At 49.4% G+C, this 27,970-nt stretch overlaps 1 protein-coding gene across 4 annotated transcripts in view; it reads right to left on the reverse strand.

Moving 5' to 3' along the window:
• LOC137426999 (uncharacterized) overlaps positions 1–27,970 on the reverse strand; it is a 121,733-nt gene that overhangs the window by 32,655 nt on the left and 61,108 nt on the right. For 2 of the 4 annotated variants that reach the window (XR_013623583.1, XM_078778781.1), the window contains exons 4-5: positions 27,515–27,592; positions 2–76 (exon numbers count right to left, since the gene is read on the reverse strand). Coding sequence is in view for 3 of the 4 variants with exons in the window: in XM_078778781.1 (XP_078634907.1) it covers positions 2–76; positions 27,515–27,592 (153 nt within the window). In the remaining variant the exon portion in view is untranslated. The remainder of the gene's footprint in view (position 1; positions 77–27,514; positions 27,593–27,970) is intronic. The other 2 variants (XM_078778783.1, XM_078778782.1) reach the window with 1 other exon arrangement.

Here is a 27,970-nt window from a genome sequence, read left to right on the forward strand (position 1 = left end):
CCTTGCAAACCTTTCAGGAATTTATGACTGTTCACACAATGTGAGTCCACTTTTGAAAACTCATCTTCCTCACAAACTGCAAAAGGTGTGGACAGACAGAAAAGACAGAGTAAAATGTGAAAGACAAAGTACTTTACCAAAAATCAAACTTGAAATCCAATCAATATTTTCTGCCTAGCTAGTCCTCACTGTTGTATTGCTGGCGGGTAGACCTTCCACCCACCCACTCTCATTTAATTATTTAATTGTCCTTGACGACTCCTGCATGCTTATTTCAAATAATCTTCTTGTCAACATGCAAGTAATATATTAATTATCAACCTCACTCTTCCTTGACACACACACACACACACACGTGTATATATATATATATATATATACTAGCAGAAGTACCCGGCATTGCCGGGGGGGGGGGGGGCGGAGGGGAACGGGGAGGGGAGGGGAACGGGGAGGGGGAGCGAGCCCCTTGGCAAAGCGAGCGATTTTTTTTTTCATAGCGTCATAGCGTCATAGTGTCATAGCGCTCATAGCGATTTTTTTTTTCATAGCGTCATAGCGTTCATAGCGTCATATCGTTCATAGCGTTCATAGCGTCATAGCGTTCATAGCGTTTCACAGCTTCATAGCGATTTTTTTTTTTTTCATAGCGTCATAGCGTTCATAGCGTCATAGCGTCATAGCGTCATAGCGTCATCAAGTGATCGCTCTGAGCGAATCAGCGCCCACCTGCTCCGATTCCGTTGATTCCGTGCGCTGAAGTAAATATGAATAAAAAATATGGATCGTCAAATATTTTGAGTTCGGCCATGTTCGTCCCAGGCTCAATGGCCATGTCTATGCCAAATATCAAGCACGTAAGCCTCTCCGTTTAGGAGTCTATCGGTAACATTACACACACACACACACACACACACACACACACACACACACACACACACACACACACACACACACACACACAAACTGTGTTTTATATATATATATATATATGTGACACCCAGGGGAGTCCAGGGCTCCTGGTAGTTTGTTTTCAGACAACACCACTTCCCCAATATGGGGTGGGAGACCCTAAATAAGTAATTTGAAGGCAATTCCCCAAAGGTAAGTGTTCAATTAACTGAACAAAGAGTTTTCAAATTAATAGAATTTATTTGAAAGTTTTGTAGGAGAGCACAATACAACACTTTATTAAACTTGAGAATATCCCAAATGACGAATATCAGCCAAGTAGTAAAACCTATCAAAAGAACAAAATGGCGTCGCATACTCGATGCAAGCCTACCTTCATCTGTCGGTTACATGCACACACCCACTGGTCCTGAACAGCCAGGAATTCACTGGAGTACAAAAACTCGAAAATACACTTCTTGAGCAGACGCACCCAAGCACAGCACCCTAGCTAGGACAACCAGGAAGTTTTATGGCCGAGGCCTTTTTTATTATAAAAAAAGGTAAAAAAAAAACACGCTCAAAAGACAATCAATAAACCCATCACCATCACCACCACACAAGAACCCAGAAAAATCAAAAACCAAGAAATCAAAAGCCAGGAAACAAGATATCAAACAAAAAATAGGAACTCAAAGAGAAAAAGCAAACCAAAATATCAAGAAAACGCAAGAAAACAAGGTTCAAAGACCAAAATGAAAATCAAATCAAATTCAATAAACCATAAATCATAAAAACCAAAGTCCGTCATCCCTATCCCAAACCCCCAAAAACCCCTCTCCCACCCCAGGCAGCAGACACCCAACTCTAACTAACCAAAGGGGAGGGAGAAAGGAAAGAAGACCCTATCCCCCCTCCCACCCCCCCGAAAACAACCAAAGAAGGGACACCTTAAAACAATAAGGGTCAAGGGGCCTTTTTTCCTTTGCATACCGAAATCAACAACCGGCTGCTAACCGCAGCCGGGAACATGCAGCCACAAACACGTTGAGGGCTCGACCCACCGCTGGAAATAATAATGAAAGAAAATAAAAATCAAACCAAGGCAAAATCAAGATAAAACAAAAGGAAACCCAACTGCCCCCACCCTCCCCAGGCCGCGCCCGGGAGGGCCCACCCGGAAGATGCCCCACAAGGAAGGCCCCGGCTCCCTGAGCTGCCCACGAGGCGTGAGTGTCCCAATGAGAATCACCGCCCGACAGGGCCCGCAAGCACACCTGCCGGAGCACCCCCAACCTTTCCAAGCCCGGGCGGCAAGCTCGGTCAGGGACTACGGCTGCACATGACTGTCGCCCGCACATTTGGAAGTAACCTCCCGCGGGACCCCCCCCTTCACCACAGAAAAGCCCGGCCGTATTCTCCGCTCCAGGGAGGGCTTTACGACACACCTGACGCATCGTTGCGGCCAGCACCCCGCCCCGTCGCCCGCAGGCTGTCGCCAAGCCTGTACCTTTGGAGGCAGGATTGGGCCATGCCCCATATCTGCCCAGGATCCAACCATACCCTGGTATAGAAACCTCTGGTTCTCGCTCGCCACAAGACGGTCTTGATTATACAGACCGTTCTCCAGGCCTGCCTCCATTTGCGGACAGGCACTGGTTGTGGTAGGAGCCCGCTAAACGCAAAGACGTCCCGTCTGACCATCACCAGCCAAGGCACATAGCATTCGAGGAGGCCAGCCGCAAGCGACCAGACCCCCTCGGCGACAGGGCAGTCCCAAAGGACATGCCTGACGGTTTCGTCCCCTGTGCATCGGGGTCGGGGACACTGGACCGACACGTTCAGGCCCCTCTGGAACTGAAACACCCGGACCGGAAGACACTCATGGGCGGCTTGCCACGCGACGTCCTTCTGGTCGTTGGCGAGACAGCAAGCCGAAACGTTCTCCCAAACCTTTCTCGCCGTACGTTCTGCGAGAGGCCTTCCGCGAAGGATACGCACCTCCCGCAGCACCTCCCTTGGGCGCAAGTGATCCAGGACCCGCGACAACTGCCAACCGATGGGCCGACAGGTCAACAGGCCCTGCTCCCGGGCGAACCCCTCAAACATCCGGAAATGCCCCGGACACGACCCGGAAAAAGGCCGAGACAGCGGGAGGGACCGCCCTTCCAACCGCGCGACGGACGGCCCCAGAAAGAAAAACAGAAAGTCCCGCGCCAGCCGGCGACCCGGGTCCTCAGACACGAATAACTCCATGAGAGTACACGCAAACGCAGACATACATACAAACACCGGGCAGGGGACACCCTTCCCACCCAAGGACGGGCTCATCTTCACGACCCTCCTACTCCTGCGCTCTGCTCGGGTACCCCAGAAGAAAGTGAAAATTATTCCTTCTAGAGCCCGTCCCACCGCAGGAGGAGGTGGGGAGATTCTCGCCAAATACAACAACTTACCGATCAAAACATTCTTGATAACTAAATTTCGCCCCTCCATGGTTAGGCGACGAGACCGCCAAGAAGCGACCTCCAATTCCAATCCCCCAATGACCGTTCGCCAGTTCTCAGCGGCCACGCCGCCTGGGTCAAAGCAGACCCCGAGGATCTTTAATCGATCTCTCCGCTCCGTGTACGGGCAAGGGGGGCCGGAGCCCGTCCTGTGCCGACCAAAGTGCATGACCTCACTCTTCTGAGGATTGATTTTAGAAGAGGAGGCCAACCCAAAACGCTCGCAGAGACCCACCAGTCTGCCCATGGCGACTGCATCGGTGACGAACACCGACACGTCGTCCATGTACAGACTCACCTTTAGGCGCTCCCCATGGGTTCCGGGAATCCACAACCCAGGGAAGGATGGGTCCGCTCGCAGTGCACAAGCAAACGGTTCAATACAAAGGACAAAAAGGACTGGTGACATTGGGCAGCCCTGCCTGACCCCAGAAGCGACTGGGAAGGCTCCCGAGAGGTGTCCGTTGACCAGAACACGGGCTTCAACGTCCCTATACATCAGGTCCACCCAATGCATCAAATTTGGCCCAAAGCCAAAACGGTCCAAAACGGCCATCATGTATTCATGTGACACTCTGTCGAAAGCCTTCTCCTGGTCCAAACTGACTATGCTCAGTGGGAGGCCTCTCTCCTCCGCTAGCTGGATCGCCTCTCGAACCAGGCCCAGGCTGTCGGACACTCTGCGTCCCCAAGTCTGGTCCGGGTGCACGAGGTCCACCATGACACCGTGCACCCTCTTAGACAGCACCTTTGTTAGTATTTTGTAGTCGACATTCAACAAAGTGATCGGGCGCCAGTTGGACAGATCCTCCCGATCACCCTTCTTGTGCACGAGGTTTACGACGCCCCGGCGCATCGAATCTGGAAGCCTCGCAGAGGTGGCTAGCTCCCTCACTACCTGCAGATAGTCCTCGCCAAGGACGTGCCAAAGGCGGCGATAAAACTCCACGGGCAGGCCGTCGTCACCCGGGGTTTTATTCGCGGCCAAATCCCTAACAGCGGAGGTCAATTCCTCCAGGCTCACCGGCTCCTCCAACCGCTCCCGCTGTTCGGGGCTCAAAAGATTCCTCAGATGGCCGAGAACGTCGGCCATCTGGATTTGGTCAACCGGTCGTTTTTCAAAAAGCCTGGAGTAATAGTCCTCCACTGCTTCAGTAATTTGGTCCGGATCCGAAACACGGCCTCCCCCCACATTAACCCGGGCCAAACCGCCCCTCCGCCTGGCACATCGTTGAAAGAAGAATCTGGTACACCTTTCGTTCCACTCCAATGCCTGCACCTTGCTCCGGAAAATGACGGCCCTCGCCCTGGCTTCGAGGAGGCTAAAAATCCTCCCCTTCACCCGGCGGATTTTCTCTGACACGTCCCTCCCTTCGCAAAGTTTCTTATGCAGGCGCTGGAGGTACGCCTGCATGCGCTTCAAACGCTCTCGTTTCCCCGCGGCCCTCATTCGCCCGGCCGTTCGGAAAAACCCTATGGTCCTACGTTTCACCTCCTCCCACCAGGCTGCCGAGGTAGGGAAGAGGCACCTGACCGTTTCCCACTCCCTATACTTCCGAACGTAGGCACGCACTAAACTGTCATCCTGCAAAAGGTGACAGTTAAGCTTCCAGAGTCCAAAACACCGGGGACGCACCCCATTTAATTCAATACCCAGAGACAAACGACAGTGATCTGAAAATGCCACCGCGTGAAGTACCAGGTCCGGGTCGCCAAAATTTGGTGTCAAAAGAATGTAATCAATCCTAGCCCGACTGGTACCAGCCGCATCGGTCCGGGTGACCTCATTCCTTTCCGCACCCGTGTCCCTCAACCTAAAATCCTGAACAAGCCCTTTAAGGGCCCGCGCCGATGACTCCAGGGGCAACCTGTCCAAACTTATATTAAAATCTCCCCCGACGATCACGGGGCCTGAGGTGGAGAGGAGGGGCCCCAACTGGCGCAGGAGCTCCACTCTTTCTCCCACCGTCGTTGGAGCGTACACATTGACCAAGGTCAGTGGGGTCGAGGAAACCACCACCCTGAGCACGGCCAATCGCCCCGGGATAATTTCTTCTAAACTAAGGACCTCGACATTCGGGCTCTTAATAAGGAACCCTAATCCTGCCGCCCTATTAGTGTAGCTGCCGGACCAATACGACTCTCCGTACCGCCAATTTGCACGGAGGTATCCATACTCACCGTGCGGAATATGGCATTCCTGCAACAGGCAGACATCCCATTCAAAATTGCGCAGTTCTTCAAAAATAGCGATCCTCCGGACCGTGGTACGGACTCCCCGTACATTTAAACTCGTTAGTTTAAAGCTCATAGGTGTTAGTGTATTAATCACCAACACTAGTGCAAACCACGAAAGGGGAGTCATAGGACTTATGAAGCTCCTCCCTCCTTGCCAAGACGCGACGAGCTACCATTCTTCCTCCCCCTGCGGTTCTTCCCGCAGCCGGGAGCCACGAGGGTGCCCGGGAGCCAGTCCCCATCTATGCAGACATTCTCCCCGGGTAGCAGGGAGAGGTCCTCCTGCTCGGGGGTCAAATAAATTACCCCCCCTCGCCCGCCACCCGGGGAAGAAAGCCACCAGTCCTCCGCGAGCAAACCCTCCTTGAGGCCCATGGCCACAGCTGCCCCCGGAGGAGGGGTGAGGTCAACGGGTGGGGAACGACTCACGGGGGAACGGGAACGTGAGCGTTCAGGGGAAGACGGCATTTGGGGCCTCCCCCGGAGACCTGCTGCGGCCAACCCCGACTGCGCCCCACCCCTACCACGAGCAGGCGATCCCCCCAGGCCTGGATGGGTCGCTTGATGCACGGGGGGCTCTGCGCCCTCACAGGGGTTTTCTTCTTTGATGTTCTTGTGTTCTTGCCCTGTGGGGCTTTGCCCAGAGGAGCTTTTCCTTTGTCCTGGCCCCTCCTCCGACGCTTCTTCTCGGTCCATTGTCCCGGGTCACTTTGCTCATAGCCGGAGGAGGAGCCATCACTTCCAGCCTCCGGCAGCGGGGTTTCTGGCACCGAGGATGTTTCTTCTGACCCCGCCACCGGAGCCACCATTCCTCGTGCATCCTCCCCTCCCACCGCAGTGGGCCCGACACCCGGCGAAGCCACATCCAGGTCCTGATCTAACCCTCCCTCCTCCATGTTCTCCTTTCCCTCCACCTCCCTCCCTTTACTTTCTACGGGGCGGGGGGGCTGACACACACACAAACACATTAGTCCCCACCCCCCCCGACCCCCAGATGCAATACCCTCCCCCTGTCCCTTGGGCAAACCCCTCCCCCCACCCCTTGGGCAACCCCCTTCCCCACCCCTTGGGCAACCCCCTCTCCCACCCCCTGGGCAACCCCCCCTCCCCCACCCCTTGGGCAACCCCCACCCCTTGGACCACCCCCTCCCCCACCCCTTGGACCACCCCCTCCCCAGCCCCCTGGGCAACCCCCTCCCCAGCCCCTTGGACAACCCCCTCCCCAGCCCCCTGGGCAACCCCCTCCCCCACCCCTTGGGCAACCCCCTCCCCCACCCCTTGGGCAACCCCTTCCCCTATCCCTTGGGCAACCCCCTCCCCAGCCCCTTGGGCAACCCCCTCCCCAGCCCCTTGGGCAACCCCCTCCCCAGCCCCTGGGGCAAACCCCTCCCCCACCCCTTGGGCAACCCCCTCCCCCACCCCTTGAGCAACCCCCTCCCCCACCCCTTGGGCAACACCCCCCCTAGTCCCTGGAGGCACACCGTCCCCTTTTCCTGTCCCTGGGGGCACACCGTCCCCTGTCCCTTGGGCAACACCCCCACTCCCGCCCGCAGCAGCACGCATCTTGCTCGCGTAACTCTGCGGGCAGGAGCGGAAAGTGTGCCCCGGCGCACCACAGAGGTTGCACCGCACCGCTTGGGTGCAGCGCTCCCTCAAATGTCGCAACTCGCCACACTGGGTGCAGATACTCGCTGTACACCCAGTAATCAAGTGGCCAAGTTGACCGCATCGGCGGCACAATTTCGGCTGTCCCGCGTAAAAGACTTGGCCTCGGTCCATCCCAACCATTATTCCATTAGGGATATGGGTGGCCGTGCCGTCCTGCCTCGTCCGCAGCTTTACCCGGAACTGCCGAGAACCGGTCCAAATACCGAGGCTGTTCCGGACGAGCCGTACTGGGCCTCGGATGTCCGCGTATCGACTGAGCCAAACCTTGACATCATAGTCACTCACGCCTTCATTGTACAGGTGGACGGTCACGACTCTCTCCTGTGTTTCTGAGAGAGCCTCGACCGCCCAGTCTGCCAGTTTCCCAGCAGACCGAGCGGTAGCCCACCGGCGCCAGAACTCGGCAAGTCCCTGCCCTGTTTGGAAGGACACGTCGAAGCCACGGGCGAGGGAGATCAGGCAGAAAAAGTCAACAGCCTTGAACCCCAGCACACCCAACAATACATCTCTACCAAATCTATCTCCGGCCGGCACACTGCAATCCACATTAACCAACCGAAACCGGACACAATTATGGCGCCTGCTCGCCATGCCGGGGTTCTAGGAGGGGCAGAGGACAACACTCGGGGTGGGGGGGGGGGGGGGGGGGGGGGAGGGAGGGACGGGGAACAAAGGGGGGCACAAGACTCCCCCCTGTCTGGTGGGCAACGCCCCCCAAACAGGAGGAAGATGGGGGAAAGCAGGGAGGGAAAAGACGAACGAAAATGCAGGACAAACAAGCAATAATCAAAGCAATAAGTAAATAATAAGAAATAAATGCAAATACAGCAAAATACAGGAAACGAAAACACCGGCAGAGAAACAAAACTCGTTCACTCGTGACGGCGCCTCGCATCCGGAACCAAGCACAGCTGCGACAACCAGGAAGTGCTATCGCAGAGGAGAGGACCCGAGCAATAGTGGTCTCCCAATATGCCTGCACAGCTGGCTTATAAAGCCAAAAGGGGCGGAACCAATATAATTTTCTCTGACGGCGACTAATGATTGGTCCCACAGGCTACATTCGCCCCCCCCCCCCCCCCAAATGCATTGGCGCCCCGACGATGAACCAAACGAAAACGGCAAAGTAAGGAGCTAACCCTCAACACTCAAAACGACATGTTCTAAGATTGGCAACTACCTGACTCAACCCCTTTTGCTCGTGACTGGTGGGTTCTCACAGGGCATGGCAACCGATGCGGGTTTGAATGGTAACCTGCAGTAGTTCGAGTGCTACGACGTAGGCTGGGGACAGCTGGTGACCCTTGGTCAGAGGAACCTTCACTAGATTCACGAGAGCTACTCTCCTGGTCCTACACAAGGCTTGCAGGATCAAGTGGACTTTCACTTGTTTCCGTACTGTTCTCCAGGTCTGGTACCAATGCCACTTGCTCTCTTCTCCAGTCCTCGTAAAGGACCATAAGCATCGACTCTTCCTCTGAGTCATCTGTAGTATCAGCAGTAACAACGTCGTCATTGTCTACAGCACACAATGAACCAACCGGATGGGCATTACAGTCCTCTCTTCCAGGCATACTCAACTCTGTTCGGTGTACTTGGCGAACTGGGCCATCTTGATTGACAGGAACAACAGAGTACACGACACCTGGGTCTTGAGGTCGACGTACAACTCTGTAAAGACGGGAATCCCAGACGTCTTGGATCTTATTTCTTCCTCACACCTGGTGATTTTTCAAATAAACCAACTGACCTTCTTCTAGGCCCGAATCAGTTACCTGCTGGTTATACTTTTGATTCCGCTTTTCAACTTTGGCCCCCAATTGCTGCCGTACATGATCATGCACCATCCTCAAGCATTCCTGATGTTTCTGCACCCATTCTTCTGTGGTGTCCTCACTGGGATCAGCTTTGTTGATGCCCAGGAGGAAATCCACAGGGAGTTGGGGTTCACGGCCAAACATGATGTAGTGTGGAGTCATTCCGGTAGACTGATGAGCAGTCGTGTTATAAAAACATGTTACCTGTGATAAAAATGGGGCCAGCATCTCTTCTTATCTGGTGGTAGAGTACGAAGGAGGTCGTGGAGGGTGCAGTTAAACCGCTCACTCTGCCGATGACCTTCCGGATGATACGGAGTCGTCCGGCTTTTCTTGACCCCATACATTTTACACAGCTGCTGTATCACCTTGCTTTCAAAATTTCTGCTTGATCAGAGTGGATGCGGCTTGGAGTGCCAAACAGATGGAACCACCGTTTTACCAACACATCTGCCACTGAACTGGCCCGCTGATCTCTTGTCGGTATCGCCTGCGTAAACTTGGAAAATACATCGGTAAGCACTAAAACATTCTCTCTTCCATCACTGGCTGTTTCCAACACAGTGAAATCCATTGCCAGGAGTTAGGTCGCGATGCCTGCAGACTTCCCCGATAAGCTCGAACTTTAGGGCCTTCCTTTGCCAGGATGCACCTTTCGCAATTGCGACACCATGTTTCCACATCCTTTGGCATACCTGGCCAATAACCCCGGTCCTGGGTGAGCTGTAAAGTACGGTCTATACCCTGGTGTGCATGTCCATCATGTACACACCTGAGCACGTCTTCTCTGAGGCATTTAGGTAATAGAATTTGAAACACTTCTCTACCGCCCCCTGGAGGGTAGATCCGACGATAGAGCACCCCTTCCCTTTCCACCAGGCAACCCCACTGGTGAAACAACTCCCTACTTTCCTGACTCAGTTGTTCACGTTCCTTTGGTCCTGGGGTTCGACCCTTCCTCCAATGTTTCCACACGGGACCAATGGCTGGATCTCGATTCTGCAAAGTGGACAAATCTAGATGTGAATAACCAGGCAGGGCAGAAATCTCATTGCTGTAAACTTCCTGATAAACGGAGGAGTCAGCTGATGGAGGATGAGATAAAGTAGGAGGGACAGGGGGAAAAACATTCCTGGGGAAAACCGGTCAAGGTACTGCATCGACAAGGCGTCTGCATTGCAATTATTACGACCTGAGCGGTATTCCAACGTATAGTCAAAGGAAGCCAATTGAAAGGCCAATCGCTGTTCCAGTGCTCCTAATTTAGCAGTTTGAAGATGGCTCAGGGGATTGTTGTCAGTGTAAATTGTAACCCTATTACCTAATAAATACTCCCGGAATTTTTCTGTGACAGCCCATTTAAGAGCTAAAAACTCTAGCTTCATGGAACTGTAGTTATCCATGTTTTTTTCTGCCGGCTTAAGGCTCCGACTGGCAAAGGCTATAGGCCTGCGCTTTCCATCATACTCTTGGGAGAGTACTGCACCAAGCCCACCATGACTAGCATCGATTTCGAAGATGAATGGCTTTTGACAGTCGGTGTAGGCTAAAACTGGTGCTGTGATCAGCGCTTCTCTAATGGCCAAAAATGCCTGCTCACAATGGTCATCCCAAGCGGAGGACAATTGAGTCTGTAGGGTCTTACCCTTCTTGTTCGGCCCCCTCAGCTGTGCTACCAAATGATGGAGGGGGGCTGCTAACTTAGCAAAGCCATCTACAAACCTATGGTAATAACTGGCAAAACCGAGGAAAGAATGCAGCTCAGCCAGATGAGAGAGGCGTTTCCATTCATGCAACACAGCCACTTTGTCCGGGTCTGTAGCCACACCCTGTTCAGAGACAACACGTCCCAAATATTTGACTTGTTTTTGGAAAAAGTGACATTTGGAAAGCTTTACACCTTCAACCCTTGTTGTTCAAGTCTGGAAAAAACATCTTCCAGACGATCCAGGTGCTGGTGTATTGTAGATGAAAAAACAACAATGTCATCAAGGTACAACAGGACGGACTGGAAACGTTGGTCCCCGAACATGCGCTCCATTAAGTGCTGAAAGGTCCCAGGCGCATTACATAAACCAAATGGCATTCTATTGAACTCAAACAAGCCAAATGGGGTACAGAACGCCGTTTTGGCCCGATCAGCTTCAGCCATCGCCACTTGGTTGTACCCACTAGCTAGATCCAATGTTGAGAATCACCTAGATCCTGTTAAAGCATCAAGGGACTCTTCAATTCTCGGAAGTGGATATGCATCCTTCTGGGTCTTAGCATTCAGCTGCCTGTAATCGACACACATATGGAGGCCTCCATCTTTCTTCACCACCAAAACAATCGGGGATGAGTAAGGGCTGCTGCTTTCCCTAATTATTTGACTGTCCAGCAACTGTTTGATGTGTGCCCTAACTGCTTCATACTGCGAGGGGGGAATGCGCCGATAACATTGGCGCACAGGCACGTCGTCTAAAAGCGGGATCTCATGTGTAATGAGACTGGTACAGCCTAAATCACCCTCACTTTTAGAAAACAGGGAATTGTATCTACCCAATAGGGATTTTGCCTCGACAATTTCACTCAAGGTAAGGCCTGGGAAGTCAAGCTGTTCAAGGTCAGCAAGGACATTAGCATCCAGATCAACAGACTGGACGGACACATGGGCCGTACATTCGTGTATAGACTCGTCAAGTAAGAGCTCAATGTGAGGGAAGTTACCAGCCTGAATATCTTGACCACTGACCATCTGCACTGTTCCTACCACTCTGCGAGGTGTTAGCCACACATCAGACTGGCCTACATTAGTAACAGGGGCATAAAGGGTACCTCTCTCAGCGTGGACCAAAGCAGGAGAGACCAATAAACCCTCCAGGAGGCAACCGTCAAGGGGACCAAGGGGCTCAAGTAATAAATCCATAGGTGGAACCTGAGGGCAAGTAACAGGGACCATGCAAAGTGTTCCAGCAACTATGCGTATGGGCAGTGTACCCTGAACCCTCACCTTAAATACAGAGGAGGAACTTACTATGGCCTCAGTCCTCTGACAGTGACGAAGCACACGTCTCCATGCCGGGGTGGCAGATTGCACAGGAGGACTCTGAAATAATCTGGAGCCATGCTGTTCAAATAGCTCATGGTAGCAGTCAGTGATAAGTGATAACGTTCATGCCAAGAATACCAGGGGTCGTCTTTTTACGACTCTTGATAACACCATTGGCTGGTTCTTTCACAAGCAATATGCCCCTACTAGGCATACACCGGTCCAGTACCTTTACATCTAACTCAACATAACCAAGGTAAGGTATGTCTAACCCATTAGCTGCTTTAAGACCCAGCCACTTGCTGTCATAAAGTTCTTGTTTCCGCAGATGTGAAAAGTGCTCAAAAAAATAGCTTTCCGTAATGGTTGTGGCCATGGAACCAGTGTCCAACAGACAAGGGACTTCCACTCCCCCCATGGACATGGCCAGCATGGGGCAAGACCCAACTAACTTGCTAAGTGCTTCGGTTTGTTCGGAGTTAGAGTCCAAGGACACCCCTCCCAGTGTGTGACTCTGCACACTGGGGGGTTCTAGTTTTTCCGACTGGTTAACCTGTGCAGTACCAGTATTAATCTGGGGTGGGTTTCCTTGTGTGCAGTAGCGAGCAATGTGACCTGGCTGCGCACCCTTAATGCAAATTGGTCGCCCATCAGGTGCCCATTTAAATCTATTACTATTATAAAAAGGCCTTCCCCGACCCGCCCCCACATTAGAACTTAAAGTTCGTGTAATCATATCCAATTGGGCTTGTTGTTTAAGAACTATGCTTTTTAATTCTGCTAGTTCGGAGTGATTTACCCCAACTGCTTCACTACCAGCGGTAACTTGAGTTTCACATGTTTGTAGAAGGGGGCGTACATACTTTTCTCTGGTGGGCTGACCCTCCCCGACCCATCGAATCGCCTCTTTGCGAACGTCGAGTAAGGACATCGCAACAGTTTGTCTCACCATCCTCTTTAGCTCTCGACGCAGCATGTGGTCCCTCACATTTTCACAAAATTGGTCCCTCAATAAAACCTGTGAATTGGGCATAGCCTGGGGGTTACGCTGTTGCACTCGCTCCATTAATATCACTAGGGCATGCCCGTACTATATCTATATCTAAAATTATATCCCCCCCCTCTATTTACATGAAATGGTTTGGTCCAAAGCGAACGGCTTGCGAGTGGTGACAATCCCCCCCCTCTATTTACATGCAATGGTTTGGTCCAAAGCGAACGGCTTCCGGAGTTTGGTAAAGAAATCGCCATCGCGTGCACAAACGCGCAGGAAAGCGAATGAATCGCAAATTCGTTTTTATTAGTTGTAAAACATAGTTTAACGCCAACATAGTTTGCAAACGTGAAATAAATGAATACGCTCTCAAATGTGCCATCCGAGGCAGAGTGTGCCCGCCACGTTCGGCACACGCGATCGTTCGCTGCTCTCTGATTGGTTGAATCGTTTTTTGGACATAGCTCGGTAAGTAATTGTCCGATTAATATGAAACCTTGAAAAGGCACATCCTCGGGTCCCCAGCAATATACCTGGCAAGTTAAAAGTATATCGGACCCGTGGTTGTCGAGAAACAGCGGTCACAGACAAACAAACGTACAGACAGACAGAGATTACTGGAATTATAGATAGATGAGGGCATGGGAAAAATCCTGCAATGATTCTCCTTCCTTCTGCTTTCTATCAAAGAATTTCTGCTGCAAGGACACATAGGATATAGAACAACCATACACTTCCTGCAATACTTCAATGATCCGCTCAGCATCTTCCTTTATCGTTATATCTCTAAACTTAATCTCAGTGCGTGCGGCTCCCCCTAGGTGATCATAAACAAACAGTGCTTTGTCCAACTCTGACATATGCCTTGCCTTTATGCAACTCTGCACTTCCTCCACCCACTCGTCTACGGTTAAGGCCCCAACAGATGAACATCCAGAAAATTTAGGACATTTCCTCTCTCTAGGGAGGCAAACAGTTTGTTCTCTCCTCGGCGGAGGTACAGACACGTTATCAGCCGGTCTCGATATATGGCCTGACAGTCTCTCATTTTCAACCCGAAGCTACTCCAGCTGGTCCCGGAGTGTCTGTAGTTCCGCCTCCATGATCCTATGACACCGTTTGATAACAAAAGTTCCAGGGAAGGGCCACCAAGTGGCGAAGCTGCACAAGGTCGGAGCTTTCAAGTCCACTGATGGGTGGAATCTTCACTGCCAACTGCTGTTCTCTACAATCAATAACACATTATGCTGCTACCATTTCCCATAATCCAATGTATGGCTCTCCAACCAACTCTGAATTACCCTGTCCATGACGCCAAATGTGACACCCAGGGGAGTCCAGGGCTCCTGGTAGGAGTTTTACAGACAGTGTTTACAGACAACACTTCTTCCCCAATATGGGGTGGGAGACCCTAAATAAGTAATTTGAAGGCAATTCCCCAAAGATAAGTGTTCAAATAACTGAACAAACAGAGATTTCAAACTAGTAGAATTTATTTGAAAGTTTGGTCGGAGAACACAAAACAACACTTTATTAAACTTGAGAATATCCCAAATGACGAATATCAGCCAAGTAATAAAACCTATCAAAAGAACAAAATGGCGTCGCATACTCGATGCAAGCCTACCTTCGTCTGTCAGTTACATGCACACACCCACTGGTCCTGAACAGCCAGGAATTCACTGGAGTACAAAAACTCGAAAATACACTTCTTGAGCACACGCACCCAAGCACAGCACCCTAGCTAGGACAACCAGGAAGTACTATCGCAGAGGACCCGAGCAATAGTGGTCTCCCAATATGCCTACACAGCTAGCTTATAAAGCCAAAAGGGGCGGAACCAATATAATTTTCTCTGACGGCGACTAATGGTTGGGCCCCACAGGCTACATATATATATATATATATATATATATATATATATATATATATATATATATATATATATATATCTAAATATATATATATATATATATATATATATACATATATATATATATATATATATATATATATATATATATATATATATATATATATATATATATATATATATATATATACATACATATACATACATGTGCAGTGTCTGTGTTGTCTTGTCTTGTCTCGTCACTGAACTACTCCCTCAAACTTTTGTGAAATCGTACCAAACTTCTGGTATGCACATATCTCTCCCGTCGGTATGTCCTGAGGGTACTTAAAAAAAAAAAATTGCAATTTTTTCTTTTTTTTCTTTTTGAACATTTTCAGGATTTATTTTTTTTCAACTTCAATTGTTTATAAAATGTGATATCACGTATATTACAAATACATTTGTGCAAAATAATTGTTGTACACCGCGCCTTTCCTATGCCGCGCCTATGTTGTTGGCGCCGAGGCCGCCCCGGCAATGCCGCGCTGTAGGATATTTAATTTATTGGCATGGGGGCGGTGTACTTTGAATGTATGTGTACTTGTTGTACACCGCACCTTTCCTATGCCATCTCCAGGCATTGCAAATCGTCATTGCTGGGCACCGAAGGGGGCTCGGCAGTGACGCACGCTGAAAGAGAGTACTCAGTTTTCACTCTGGTTGTTTGTTTTCTTGCTTTCTTGTTTGTTTGTTTGTCCGGGCGATATCTCAGCCATCCTTTGAGCTAGGAAGCTGAAATTTTGGCACAATACTGAGCAAGTCCTTTGTCAATAACGCTATTTTTTGTTTTTTGATTAATCAATTAATTGAGGAGTTATTTAATTATTAGCGATTAATTAAGTACTTATTTAATGAATTAAATTTCCTTTCTCTTCTGACCATTAACTCAGGCACCTTTTGAGTTAGGAAGCTGATATTTGGACATGCCAATGAAAGGGGGATTTGGCTGCAAAGGCTATTTTTGATTTATTAATTAATCAATTAATCTATTAATTATTTAATTATTCGATTAATGACTAAAAATTTTTTTTTTTTAAAGTTACAGATTCTGATGAAATGGTGGTGGTTTATGTGTTCTCTGACCGAATTGATTAATAATTTAATTTTTTTTAATGATTATTATTTGTTTATTTTCATTATTAATCATTTATTTATTTTCTTTCTCATTTGGCCAATATCTCAGGCACCTTTTGAGCTAGGTAGCTAATATTTGGACATGACAGTGACCAAGTGATGTGACTATCAAGGATATTTTTGATTTATTGATTAATCATTTAATCGATTAATTATTTATTGATTAATTGATTAATTTATTGATTAATCAATTAATTATTTAATTTTTTATTATTGACTTATTTAATTACATTTCTAAAAGATACATCTTTGGATGAAGCACTTGTGGTTTAGTTATGCTATTAGCCAATTGATTAAGAAAATATTTTGTGATAATCTTTTATTGATTTTAATTGTACAATTAATCAAGCAATTAGCGTACACCTCTCCCTCCCAATGCAGCCTCTATGAGGTGCACTGCGGTATTGCCGGGCGCCAGAGGCGCCCCGGCAATGCCGCGCTGTAGGATATTTCATTATTTGGCATGGGGGCGGTGTACTTTGAATGTATCTGTACTTGTTTGAATTATGATTGGTTTAAACCATGACAAAACGGCAACTCGGGTACAGTCATTTATCTATATATCTACACATCTGGGCAGTGTCTGACAAAAAGTGATCTTAACCGACAAAACGCCTACACATGAAGAACTTATTACAAGGTCAGATTCCTTACCACGACAGACGAATACCTACCTACACAGATCTATCTGGCTCTACATATTGCTACCCCACCGACATAACACAGCCCCCCCCCCCACCTGGAACCGTAGCTCCTGCTTGGTTCACTGCAGGCGCTACCATTCCAGTCTTGGGGAGACCCACCCAGAAAACATGGTCCACACACCTCGGACACCCATAGCACCACGTTGACCCCCAGACCACACAACTGCGTCCCCATGACTCCGCGTCCCAAATATCAGCACAGTCGCCCCCACAACCAGGTGAAGGCTGTGGCTTGCTAATCTATAAATTTTATCACAGCCTCCAACACTTTGGTCTAACACACCTGGATCAATAATGGTGTCGCTATACAGTGTCCACCATTTCTCTTCACAAAATTCACCCTTAAATTTACATCTAAACCTCAGATTACCCATGCCAAACATTTTTCACATTTTACTAACTCACCAAAGAAAGATGCTTTGCCATACACATGCCAGCCGAGCATGGCCCATATACTCGGCTCGTTACACATTCCCCCGATTCAACAAAGCCATGGCTCTCTTCCCAAAATGAGAGTCCATAAATCATAACGGACCATCTGTGGAAGGTCACTCTCACACCATCATGTTCCACAGATGCCCCAACGGTTGTCCGGCAGGCTATCTCCGTCCCTGTCCATTCGGTTTGACCCGCGTCCATAGCCCAGCACAGTATGTCAGGTCATCACATGCTGGCTGTCCCAGGGTCTCAGGGATAGGGTGCCAAGCCGCATACCTGGGCAGTCACCACATCAGGCCCAAGTTGGCCGTCCGCAGTGCCACCACCAAAGCGCGAACCACAACACCTCCCCCTAGAGGTCCTCAATATTTGCCATCCCAGGCTTGAGAAACCACCTCGGACCCCCTGGAGGTCTTAACCCCCACCAGGGTCCTGTGACCCTGCCGGCCTGAGCCACCAGCTTGGGCTGCGCCCCGATGGACAAGGGACGCCACACTCTACCAGACCCCCGTGGGGCCCAGGTCGTACCATGCCACCCATGGCTGGACCCCCCCATCCAAATCTCGCCAGCACAGCCCCCCCCCCCCCCCCCAGCTGGCTGGCATCCCCAAATTTTGAAATGGGCAAATTTTGCCCAAGGCAATCCCGAACGACCTCCACTGGTCCACATTCCACAGCCCGGGGACCAACTCCAACCATGGCTGCTCCAAATTAATTTCCCATTTACACATAAATTTCTTTCTCCTTTTAAAAATTTTCATTTCCATTGCCAAACCGCAGCTGCAAGTAACAACCCCTACCACAGGTTGTTCTGCCACTCCCTGCAGCTGGTCCAAATTCCCTACGGGAACCAAATCGTCGGAGGCTCGATCTCCCGATCCTCCAATATCCAAATCCAGCCCGGAGCCAACACACTCCCCCAACTGGTTATTCAATTTCGGAGCCAACTGTTCCCAATCGTAGTGTACGGTGAGGGTCCCCACGGTCACCACAACCACCTCCTCGGACCGACTCACCTCCCTCATCCCCCAAACTCCTTTGGACCTGGTCAAACTCTTCCCCGATGGTACTGTTCAAGGCCTCCAGCCTCTGTGTCAATTCATTCTCATCATCATCCCCCATCAATTCTGGCTCCGACAGATATTCATCCACGACTACCCAGTCCGGTTCCATCACCCGGACCCCCAATAATGTTACCCCCTGTTGCTCTGCACCACCGCCCTGGTGCCGCAAAGATTCAAATCCATCCCCCCGTTGGTGTGTTGTGGCATCCACCGGTCCCGATAAACCTCCAGGCCACGATGTGGGAAACATTCTCCATTACAATTTGCACATTCTCTATTCACCTCTTGGCACTCCACGCTCACCTGTGCGCATTTCCCCATCAATTCTTTCCATTGCCATTCCCGATGCAATTCCCCATTTGCCTTCCCCCAGTTCCCATTCATTTTCTGCCATCTTTGGCTTCTCCTGGGCCCCAACGGCACCATTCGTTCGTCCTTCCTTCAATTTACTCGAACATTCATCAATTATATTTCCCATTCGCTCATAATGGGCCCTAATTTCTCCTTTTAGTTCATTTTTCATTCCTTCAATTTTGTCATTCAATTCCCAACTGGCTCGCTCACTGTTCTCACTCTGAGCATTCATTGCCCTAAGCAATTGCTCCAACATCTGGTTGGTTGTCGGGGCCGTCCCAGCGGCGGGGGAAGTTCCAACACTACCCTCTACCCCAACTACTTCCGACTCACTCCCTCTGCTTCCAGCATCTTCCATCCTTCCTTCTGCCATATCGCTCATCTTCTCCTCCATCGAGAGAAGATCGCTACCCCATGCGGATTTTTTAAATCACAGAATCCGAATTAAATTTAATGACGCACCTTTCGCATCGTGCAAGCCCAATCGACTATACAAAATTTTCGCCTCTGACTAGAAAAATTTTTGTTTCCAAATTCTCCACAATCCTTGACACCAAATTTATTTCCAGGGTTCTATCCCACTCCTCGGCAACAGTTGTCGTGCGACTCCGGTTAACACCAGAGACCGCGGATAGGCCTAAACGGTTTTATTGGAGGCGACGACTAAACACTGATTCGGCTATAAAACGCGGGAGGAAGAAGGAAAATGGAAGGCTGCGAAAGCGCTTACCTTCAACGAACCCACGGCAGCTTCGATCCTGCAGGGAAATAAATTCAGCCGGGCACAAGTTTAACAGGGGATGGAAAATAATACAAGGGTTTATTGCAAAGAAATGCAGGGACAGGAAAACGCGATATTATATAAAGTTCCTAGGTTGGGATCCCACACACTGACGTCAAATACAGACGGGGGAGAGAACAACCAAAATAACACGTCCATTATGTAGTTGGGAACGCGGAGCTCGGTCTTATCTGTCTTGTCGTCTTCAGTCTCTGGCGTGGAGGAATCCTCCGCCCGCCTCGCACGCGTCGCTAGGCCCGTTCACAGCACCAAGCCTCGCTCCCGCACAAGCACCGCTCCAAGCACCACGAGGTCGATCTTCACACACGATCAATAAGCCAACTCAACCAGGGCCAAGACTGCGAGCCAACGCAACCAGGGCCAAGACTGCGAGCCAACGCAACCAGGGCCAAGACTGCGAGCCAACGCAACCATGGCCAGGACTCTCTCCACTCGAGATCGCACAAGGACTGCCAGGGCCAGGAATCTGCACGCAGAGTTCCGCGCGCTCTTTTTTTAACCTCTGGCGGTGACGTCAGCCTCGGCGCGGCACCCAACCAGAGCCTCGTAACTTCCCGCCCTTTGTCGACCCGCTTCGCGCCTTCCGCGTCCATTCGCGCCAACCGATCACAGCCCTCCTGGGCGTGGTATAGCAGGTAGCATGTAGCATGATCATAGCTCGTAGGTGCAGCTGGCTGCGGTCCATGCGGCGGCGCCCCAAGCCGCCCCCCCCCCCCCCACCCCCCTTGCCTGTCCGTCTTCCAAAGTCATGTCAGGGAAGGGATTTATTTAATGTTGCTCTAGGGACCTAACTGCATGTCTATGTTGGTCTGCATTGCCATAAGGGATAAAGGTTTAGCTACCAGGTGTGACACACAGGGGCTTTATCTTTTAATCCCTACGCTACTTATCACTCAAACATCCTGGTATGCTCACAGGTATATATCTTAACCGACAAGACGCCTAAACATGAAGAACTCATTACAAGGTCAGATTCCTTACCACGACAGACGAATACCTGCCTACACAGATCTATCTGGCTCTACATATTGCAACCCCACCGACATAATAGTATGTTAGTATGCGACGAAAACGTCTTCTTCTTCTTCAAAAAAATTACCACCCTCTTAATTAACCCTCTTAATTGCGTTAAGACTGCTGAGACCCCTCAGACCTTTGATGACCCTTTAATGCCCCCAAGACCCTTCAGACCACCAAGACCACTGAAGACCCAAAATACCCTGAAGACCTCCAAAGACCCCAAAATACCCTTCAAGGCCTGAGGCTCAAAAAGACCCTTAAGCCCCAAAAGCCTCTGAAGACACCAAAGACCCAAAAGACCCTGAAGACCCAAAACACTTCAAAGACCCAAAATACCCTCAAAGGCCCAGAGGATCCAAAAGACCCTGAAGACCCAAAACACCATGAAACCCAAAAGACACCGAAATGGTCAAAGATGCCTACCCCTCTGAAACGACGTTTGGTGAGGCGAGCGGGGCACGCTGATTCACGCCAGTACATATAATGTAAATATATATATTGTAACGGATTTGAGAATCCTGTAATTGTTGTAAATATCACCCTCTGTAAATAGTGTCATGATTCCTTGTAAATACCTCCGTTAATTGTAAAGGTCAAAGGTCGTCCCCTTAGTTAATCCATCGCATGCACGTAGAAAATCATATACCCTTCTAAATAGTTATTTCCTTATTATGTGTTCCAGTTTAAGGCCCCGTTGCCCATTAATTGACACTGCATTGCACCGAATCGAATAAGATAGATCCCCTTGTTCAAATTCCCCCAAAACCTCCATTTCTAACTGCGTCTTTGCCATTCGCATTGCCAACTACATTTGCCGCCATTACCGTGAGGTCATCTCGGAGAAGAAGGTGGGAGGTGTCAACCAAGCGCCAGGAACAAGGCGTGGCTTTGCCAACGCCTCATCAAGGGGGCGGGATCGGTGAGCCCTCACGACCAATCTAGGCCGAGGCGAGCTCACCGATGGGCGTTTCTAAAAGGCCGGCGGCTTGATCGCCACACGCCTTATAAAAGGAAGTTGGGAGGGACTGCTTAAGCAGATGACCGAGAGAGCCACCAGCAGATGACAGAGAGAGCCACCAGCAGATGACCGAGAGAGCCACCAGCAGATGAATGAGGAGTCCACCGCAGCTGAGTCCACCACAGCTGAGTCCACCGCAGCTGAGTTGAGTTGAGAAGGAGTTGAGCTTTAATGGCAGTTCGACCCGCGGCCACGAAGCAATGCCGCCGTACGAACGAGAGTGAGGAGGGTCGGCGGCTGCTCACCACGAGCCTTGCCATTGACATGAGCCGGACCCGCACCCTTCCATCCCTGAGGTCCCACCTCCTCATCCGTCCAGCAATCCACCTCCTGCCATTCCTGTCATCATCCCTGTGTAAGTCTGACTGTCGTCTGTTTGTCTGTGTTGTCCCTGGGAATAAGTAAGACTGTATAGGTAAGTAGAATTGCACTGTGTCTTCCTCTTCTGTAAATTATTTTCGTTTCTTTCCTTCTCCTTGGTTCCTTTGATTGTGTAAATAGTAATTGGTTAATAAATCCTGTTATTTCCTACCTTCGTCTTCTTCTTCATGCTCGTCCGGTCATCTTTGTGATTTCCCCATTGAGTACCTGTGGCACGATTTGGCCAACGTTTAGGATCAGGTTTAGTACTGCTAATGGTTTGAGCCGCTGGCTGCTAATCCGCTTGGCAAAATAACATCTTGCCCGTGGTCTCGAGCGAAGTTGCTCACCTGCCTCGTGGAGGGAGCTGGGCAGCTTCAGGAGTGGAGACGGCCAGTGAAAATAGAAGGGGGACTAACCCGCCCCTAAGGGAGTGCCGTGCTCCGTTTCCGCAACAATATATATTTATATATACAGACTTGGCATTTAATATGGAATATCTTTTTTTTCTTGACTTGGGTTTACTTTCTGAACTCAGTATATCAATCTGGTGAGTTTCTTTTACCCTTCGGTGATGTCTTTGTTGAAAGAACCATGTCACTGATTGTCTTTCGCAGCAAGAAGTCAATAACAGGATTATATCACAGGTGGCATGACAAAATGTAAGGATAGGTACATTTGACGATTGGCTTCACAATCGGGTATATAAGTGTTGTTGCGTTCTGTATTAGTGGAAAACAACTGCTGCACGTCTACAAAAGTTATTGCCGCTTCCTCTGGAGATGGTCCGTCAACTTGACAATGCTGTTTGTCATGGAGTGGTGGCTTTATGAAATTCTGGCATGAAACAGCGTGCTATTGCTCGGCAGTATGGCATCACTCAAGGTTAGGTGCCAAAGATCCTGAAACGAAATGCTCAGAGGGGTGTCCCTACTCCAATACCGAGGCCAGGACGTCCACGCAGAACCACAAGGAGAGATGTTCGCCAGCTGCACCGGTTAGTCTGCAATGGCCGTACAAAGTCAGCTAATCGGCTTAGGGCGGAGTGGCAGCAACTGACAAATGTGCCTGTATCCAGAAGGCTAGTCAACCAATGACTGGTTCAAGCAGGCTATCGTGCCAGGCGTCCCCTGAGAAAGCCACGTCTGACCAGCCAACACAGCCAGCGCCGATTGCAGTGGGCCAGAAAGCACCGTTAATGGCAGACAGGACACTGGAATCATGTGACCTTCAGTGACTAGTCTAGATTTTTGGTCTATCGTCAAGATGGCCACGTCCGAGTGCACAGACAAGTGCATGAAGCCCACAACGAAGATTGTATAGTGCCAAGAGTCCAAGCTGGAGGTGGTGGGGTGACCTTTGGGCTGCTTTTCATGCAGGGGGAAAAACTGACCTGGTTGTTCTGAATGGAAACCTGAACCAGTTCAAGTACAGGGTCATTCTGGAAGCAACATTGCTTCCATTTGCTTGTGCAACCTTTCGAGGAAACTTTGTCTTCCAAGATGACAATGCACGGCCTCATCATGCTCGCATGATCCAACACTTTCTTGCTGACCGTGGTGTAGAGCATATGGAGTGGCCTGCCATGTCGCCGGATATGAATCCGATAGAGAACTTGTGGGCAGAATTAACGCGTCAAATCGACAACTTGGACCAGCAGCCGACCTCTGTGCGTGAATTGCAGCAGGCTATTGTCACTGCATGGCAAGCGATTCCTGTCCAAACCTTGGCAAATCTGGTGAACACCATGCCCCAACGTGTACGTGCTCTCCTGAATGCTCGTGGGGGTTACACGAAGTACTGAACTGTAATTTTACTGTCCATAATCCCAGTCGTAATTTAACTTTTGTTTTTGTTGAAAAAATGTTTGGCTAATGTGCAATATAAAGAGATACTTCTGGAAAACGTACAGAAGTTTAACACAGTACTGTCCGTGAATTGAGTTCCATATCAGTTTACATCACTTTCAAGGATCAATTTATTTGCTTCGAAATGTCAAATGTGGTTTTTGTTTCTTTTAAAGGTCACATTAACAAAATCTAGAATAATTTCAACATAATTCCAATGAACTTTTGGTTCTAAGTCATTTTGAAAAGTAAGTTCACCCCCACAAAAAAAAATTCCATATTAAATGCCAAGTCTGTGTATATATATATATATATATATATATATATATATATATATATATAAGTTCAAAACACACCTGGTCACAAGCTGACCGGGTCCTCAGTCGAGGTCCTCAGCATCATCCCGTTTCGGCCCTTCAACCTCGATACGGTCAGCTAAGGTGGGCCAGCAGGGGCACATACACATCCACATGCAACAACTACACCTGGATGCGTAGTTTGCGTACATACCCCCACCCCCAGCCAGTGCGAATGCAGACTACAACAACAACACCACCACCTCCGCATCCAGAATCCACAGCACCAAACAAACATGGTGGAACACTCAAACACCCACCTTTATTCCCTTCACCACTCACCAACAAAGCACACCAGATCATTCATACACAAACATACACACCCATACACACACACACACACACACACACACACACACACACACACACACACACACACACACACACACACACACACACACACACACACACACACACACACACACACACACACAACACCAACCAACCACCTGCCCTTACATCATACACCACTCAACATACAAAAACACACTCATGCAAAAATTAATTCATGCAAAAACACACACCCTCACCCACTCACTCATATACACAAAATAAGAAATAATAATGGTAACAAAAAAAACAAAAAACCACACACAACCAACCTACACCGTTCGACGTGCCTCCATAAACTTCCTCCATATCCAAAATGAGCCTTTCAAGGCAACCTGGGCCACCTTGTCACACATCCTCCTTCTGTCTGTCCCACACACTCCCAGCCTAGCAAGAAATGCAGAAAAGGAATTGCCAATATACCCTCTACACCCCACCTCAAATGGCTGACACGAAACGCGCCAACCCTTCCCCCGGCACTCTGCCTCCAGCTCACTGTACTTTCCTCTCTTGCTCTCGTGCACCTCCTCCATTTTCTCTTCCCAAGGTACCGACAATTCCCCTAAGATGACCTGTCTTGTTGCACCTGACCAAATGACAGTCAGGCCGCAACCTTGTCACACAGATCTCCTCTGGGAATACCAATTGTGGCTTTAGGTCTGCCACCACCTGCCAATCACAAGCATCTGACAGCCCTCTTGCTTTCCACCTCCTCCTCTTTCCACCTCTTACCACTTGGCCCTCTTTGACAAACCACACCTCTCCCCCATCAGTCTCCTTCTCCACTCTTCTTTCTCTCGACCTCAGCACCTCTTGTTGCACCATCTGCACCACCACCGCCAGCACCTGATCATGTCGCCACCTGTATTGTCCTGCTGGCAATGCTACTGTTAATGCACTCAGTGCATGCTGCACCGTTCCAACACCTCCACACAAATAACATCTCTCCTCCTGCAACAACTCCCACAACCTCAAGTTTACTGGTGACGGAAGCACATCATACGTTGCCCGCAACAGGAAATTCAACAATATTGGCTCCATCCTCCAAATCTCTTGCCACTTCAATATCCTCACCTGCACACCTTCCCACTTAGTCCAAGCACCTTGCTGTGCCTGACCGACTGCTTTCACATATCTCCCCTCCTCTTCCTTTCTTCTCACCTCCCTCTCAACCATCTTCCTCCTCTCTTTCACACATGCCTTTCCCCATCGCTCATGCTCCATCCACCCCAAGCCATGCTTCCCGTGTTGTACCATCCCCATGACCTCCTCCTGTTGCAACCGCTCCTCCATCTCGTCCACCTCTGCTCTTGCATTCCACTTCCGAATTCCCTTCTTCTCTGGGAGAGCATTCTTTACCACTGCATCACTTGAATCCCGCAACATCATGAACTCCTGCACCCTCATCACCTTAAACTCCTCGGTTAATAATGTCAAGGGAAACTGGAGTTTTCCACCCTGACCATAAAAGGCAATGTTCGTCAAACAGCGTGGCACTCCCAACCACCTCCTCACAAATCCACTCACCACAACCTCCATCCTCTCGACATGCTCCATATATATATTGTTGCGGATCCCGGTTCTGTCAACGTACTAAGGGGGGGGGGGGGGGTTGAATACCCCGTTTCCCCCACAGACACCGGTTCCACGGGGTCATCGGCCGTGACTAAACTCGCGGTCTACGGATTGCTAAGCAACTTCAACTGCCATTCGCCCAACCACGGGTGAAGGGTTATTGGTCACTACTCAAATACCTTCGCGACCATGTGGCTAGAAAGACCTGGAATTGAACCTACTCTCGTGATTTCACACCTTATTCCAATCGAGTACGCCGAGCAACCAACCGAGCCAGCGCTGGTGTGAATCACGGTGTTATGCTGCGTGATTTACGGACCAAATAGAAGAGTCACATTCGGTTCGAACTATGCTGGACCAATGGGGGAATGGACGTACACGAACAGGTTGAAAGGAGACGAAATGTACACGTCTTTTATTTATAAATTCACAGAAAAAGGACGAGAACAGACTTAACTATTAATTCTTACCTATCTAAATCCCAACAGGCGCCTTCGCACACACACATGGGGGATGAATCACACAGGTTAACCTCGTACCGATGGACATGCTCACGTGGACTTGGATTCGCCAGCTTCCGTGCGCAGCTCACGAGCCATCAGGACGCGCAGCTTGAAGATGGTCCGCAGGACAAACCGCCACGTCAAAGACAGCACAAACGACGATCTAGGTCGAGGAACGATCCAGCACATGCGACGACCCAGCTCGGATGAAGCACCAGCACGAGGAACGAAGGTCGAGCGCAGGAAAGATGAACCAGCACGACAGCCAGCTTGAAGGACGACGACGAGAGAGGGCAGCGAGAGAGAAAGGGGACTCGAAGTGCGATGGACATGGGTTTATGATCGGGTCGAAAGGCTTTGTAGAATGTTCCACAGCCTCCCATTGGCCGAGGTAACATTGGCAGTTTGCTGGTGAAGTGTCCACGACCTGATTGGTTGCTTTCATGTCCACGATCTCTCATTGGTTGTTTGCTGGTGATGTGTCCACGCCCTCTCATTGGTTACCTGCTGGTGACGTGGGCTCTTCGTTTAGCCACGCCTACCACAGTCGTGGTTGATCACGTGGACTGTGCTTGTAGCCACGGCTCCTTGCACATGAACCAACGTCTTTGTTCAACTATACGAAGGTTTGAAATCCTGCATAACTCAACGCATATCTGCTTTAATTACTACACAATGGGAAGGGAGCTAATCTTTACATTTAATAAGAAATAACTGACTACTGCAGGCTACATGTTGTCGTGTAATTAACTAGAGGGGGTGTTCTTTATTGCAAAACCATAACAATATATATAATGCATGTGTGTGTATATATGTATATATATATATATATATATATGTAATTATTTATATGTACATATAAATATATGCAGCAAATTGATATACAGCAAATTTACAAGATTTCGTAATGTACAGACAAGGACACTGTTGGAGCAAGGGAGTCAAACTCACTTTCCTCAGGTGAGAGATATTTGTTCAGGGGTTTCTCACACTCCAGTTTGACTCTGCGGCACTCTTTTATTCCACAAACTGAGTGCAAAGAAAAGAAGAAATATCGTACAGTTGTTGAAACGATTCCAGTGCATTCTTTCTACAATGGTTGCTCAAATTTGACATGGTACTTTTATTAATTAAAAGCAGATTAATGTTTGTTGGTTAATAATTTTTGTAAGAATTTGTTTTCATGTTGTTGCTGAGCAATCCTCCAAACCACGTGTTTCCGACTTCAATGCACCTGCTGAGAATCAAAATGGCGGCAGGTTAGATTTATATAATTCTAAAAAAGATGAGGAAAGGGAGTAGCAAATAACCATGAAATCTCTGGTGAGTAGAAACATTAAGATGTCACATTTGGAGACATTTAGCCACAGTGTGGTGATTATTGCCCGTCAAGGATATCCTTAATAC

This window comes from Myxine glutinosa, chromosome 5 (genome assembly GCF_964187855.1).
Source record: "Myxine glutinosa chromosome 5, kmMyxGlut1.1, whole genome shotgun sequence".
Classification (NCBI taxonomy): Eukaryota; Metazoa; Chordata; class Myxini; order Myxiniformes; family Myxinidae; genus Myxine; species Myxine glutinosa.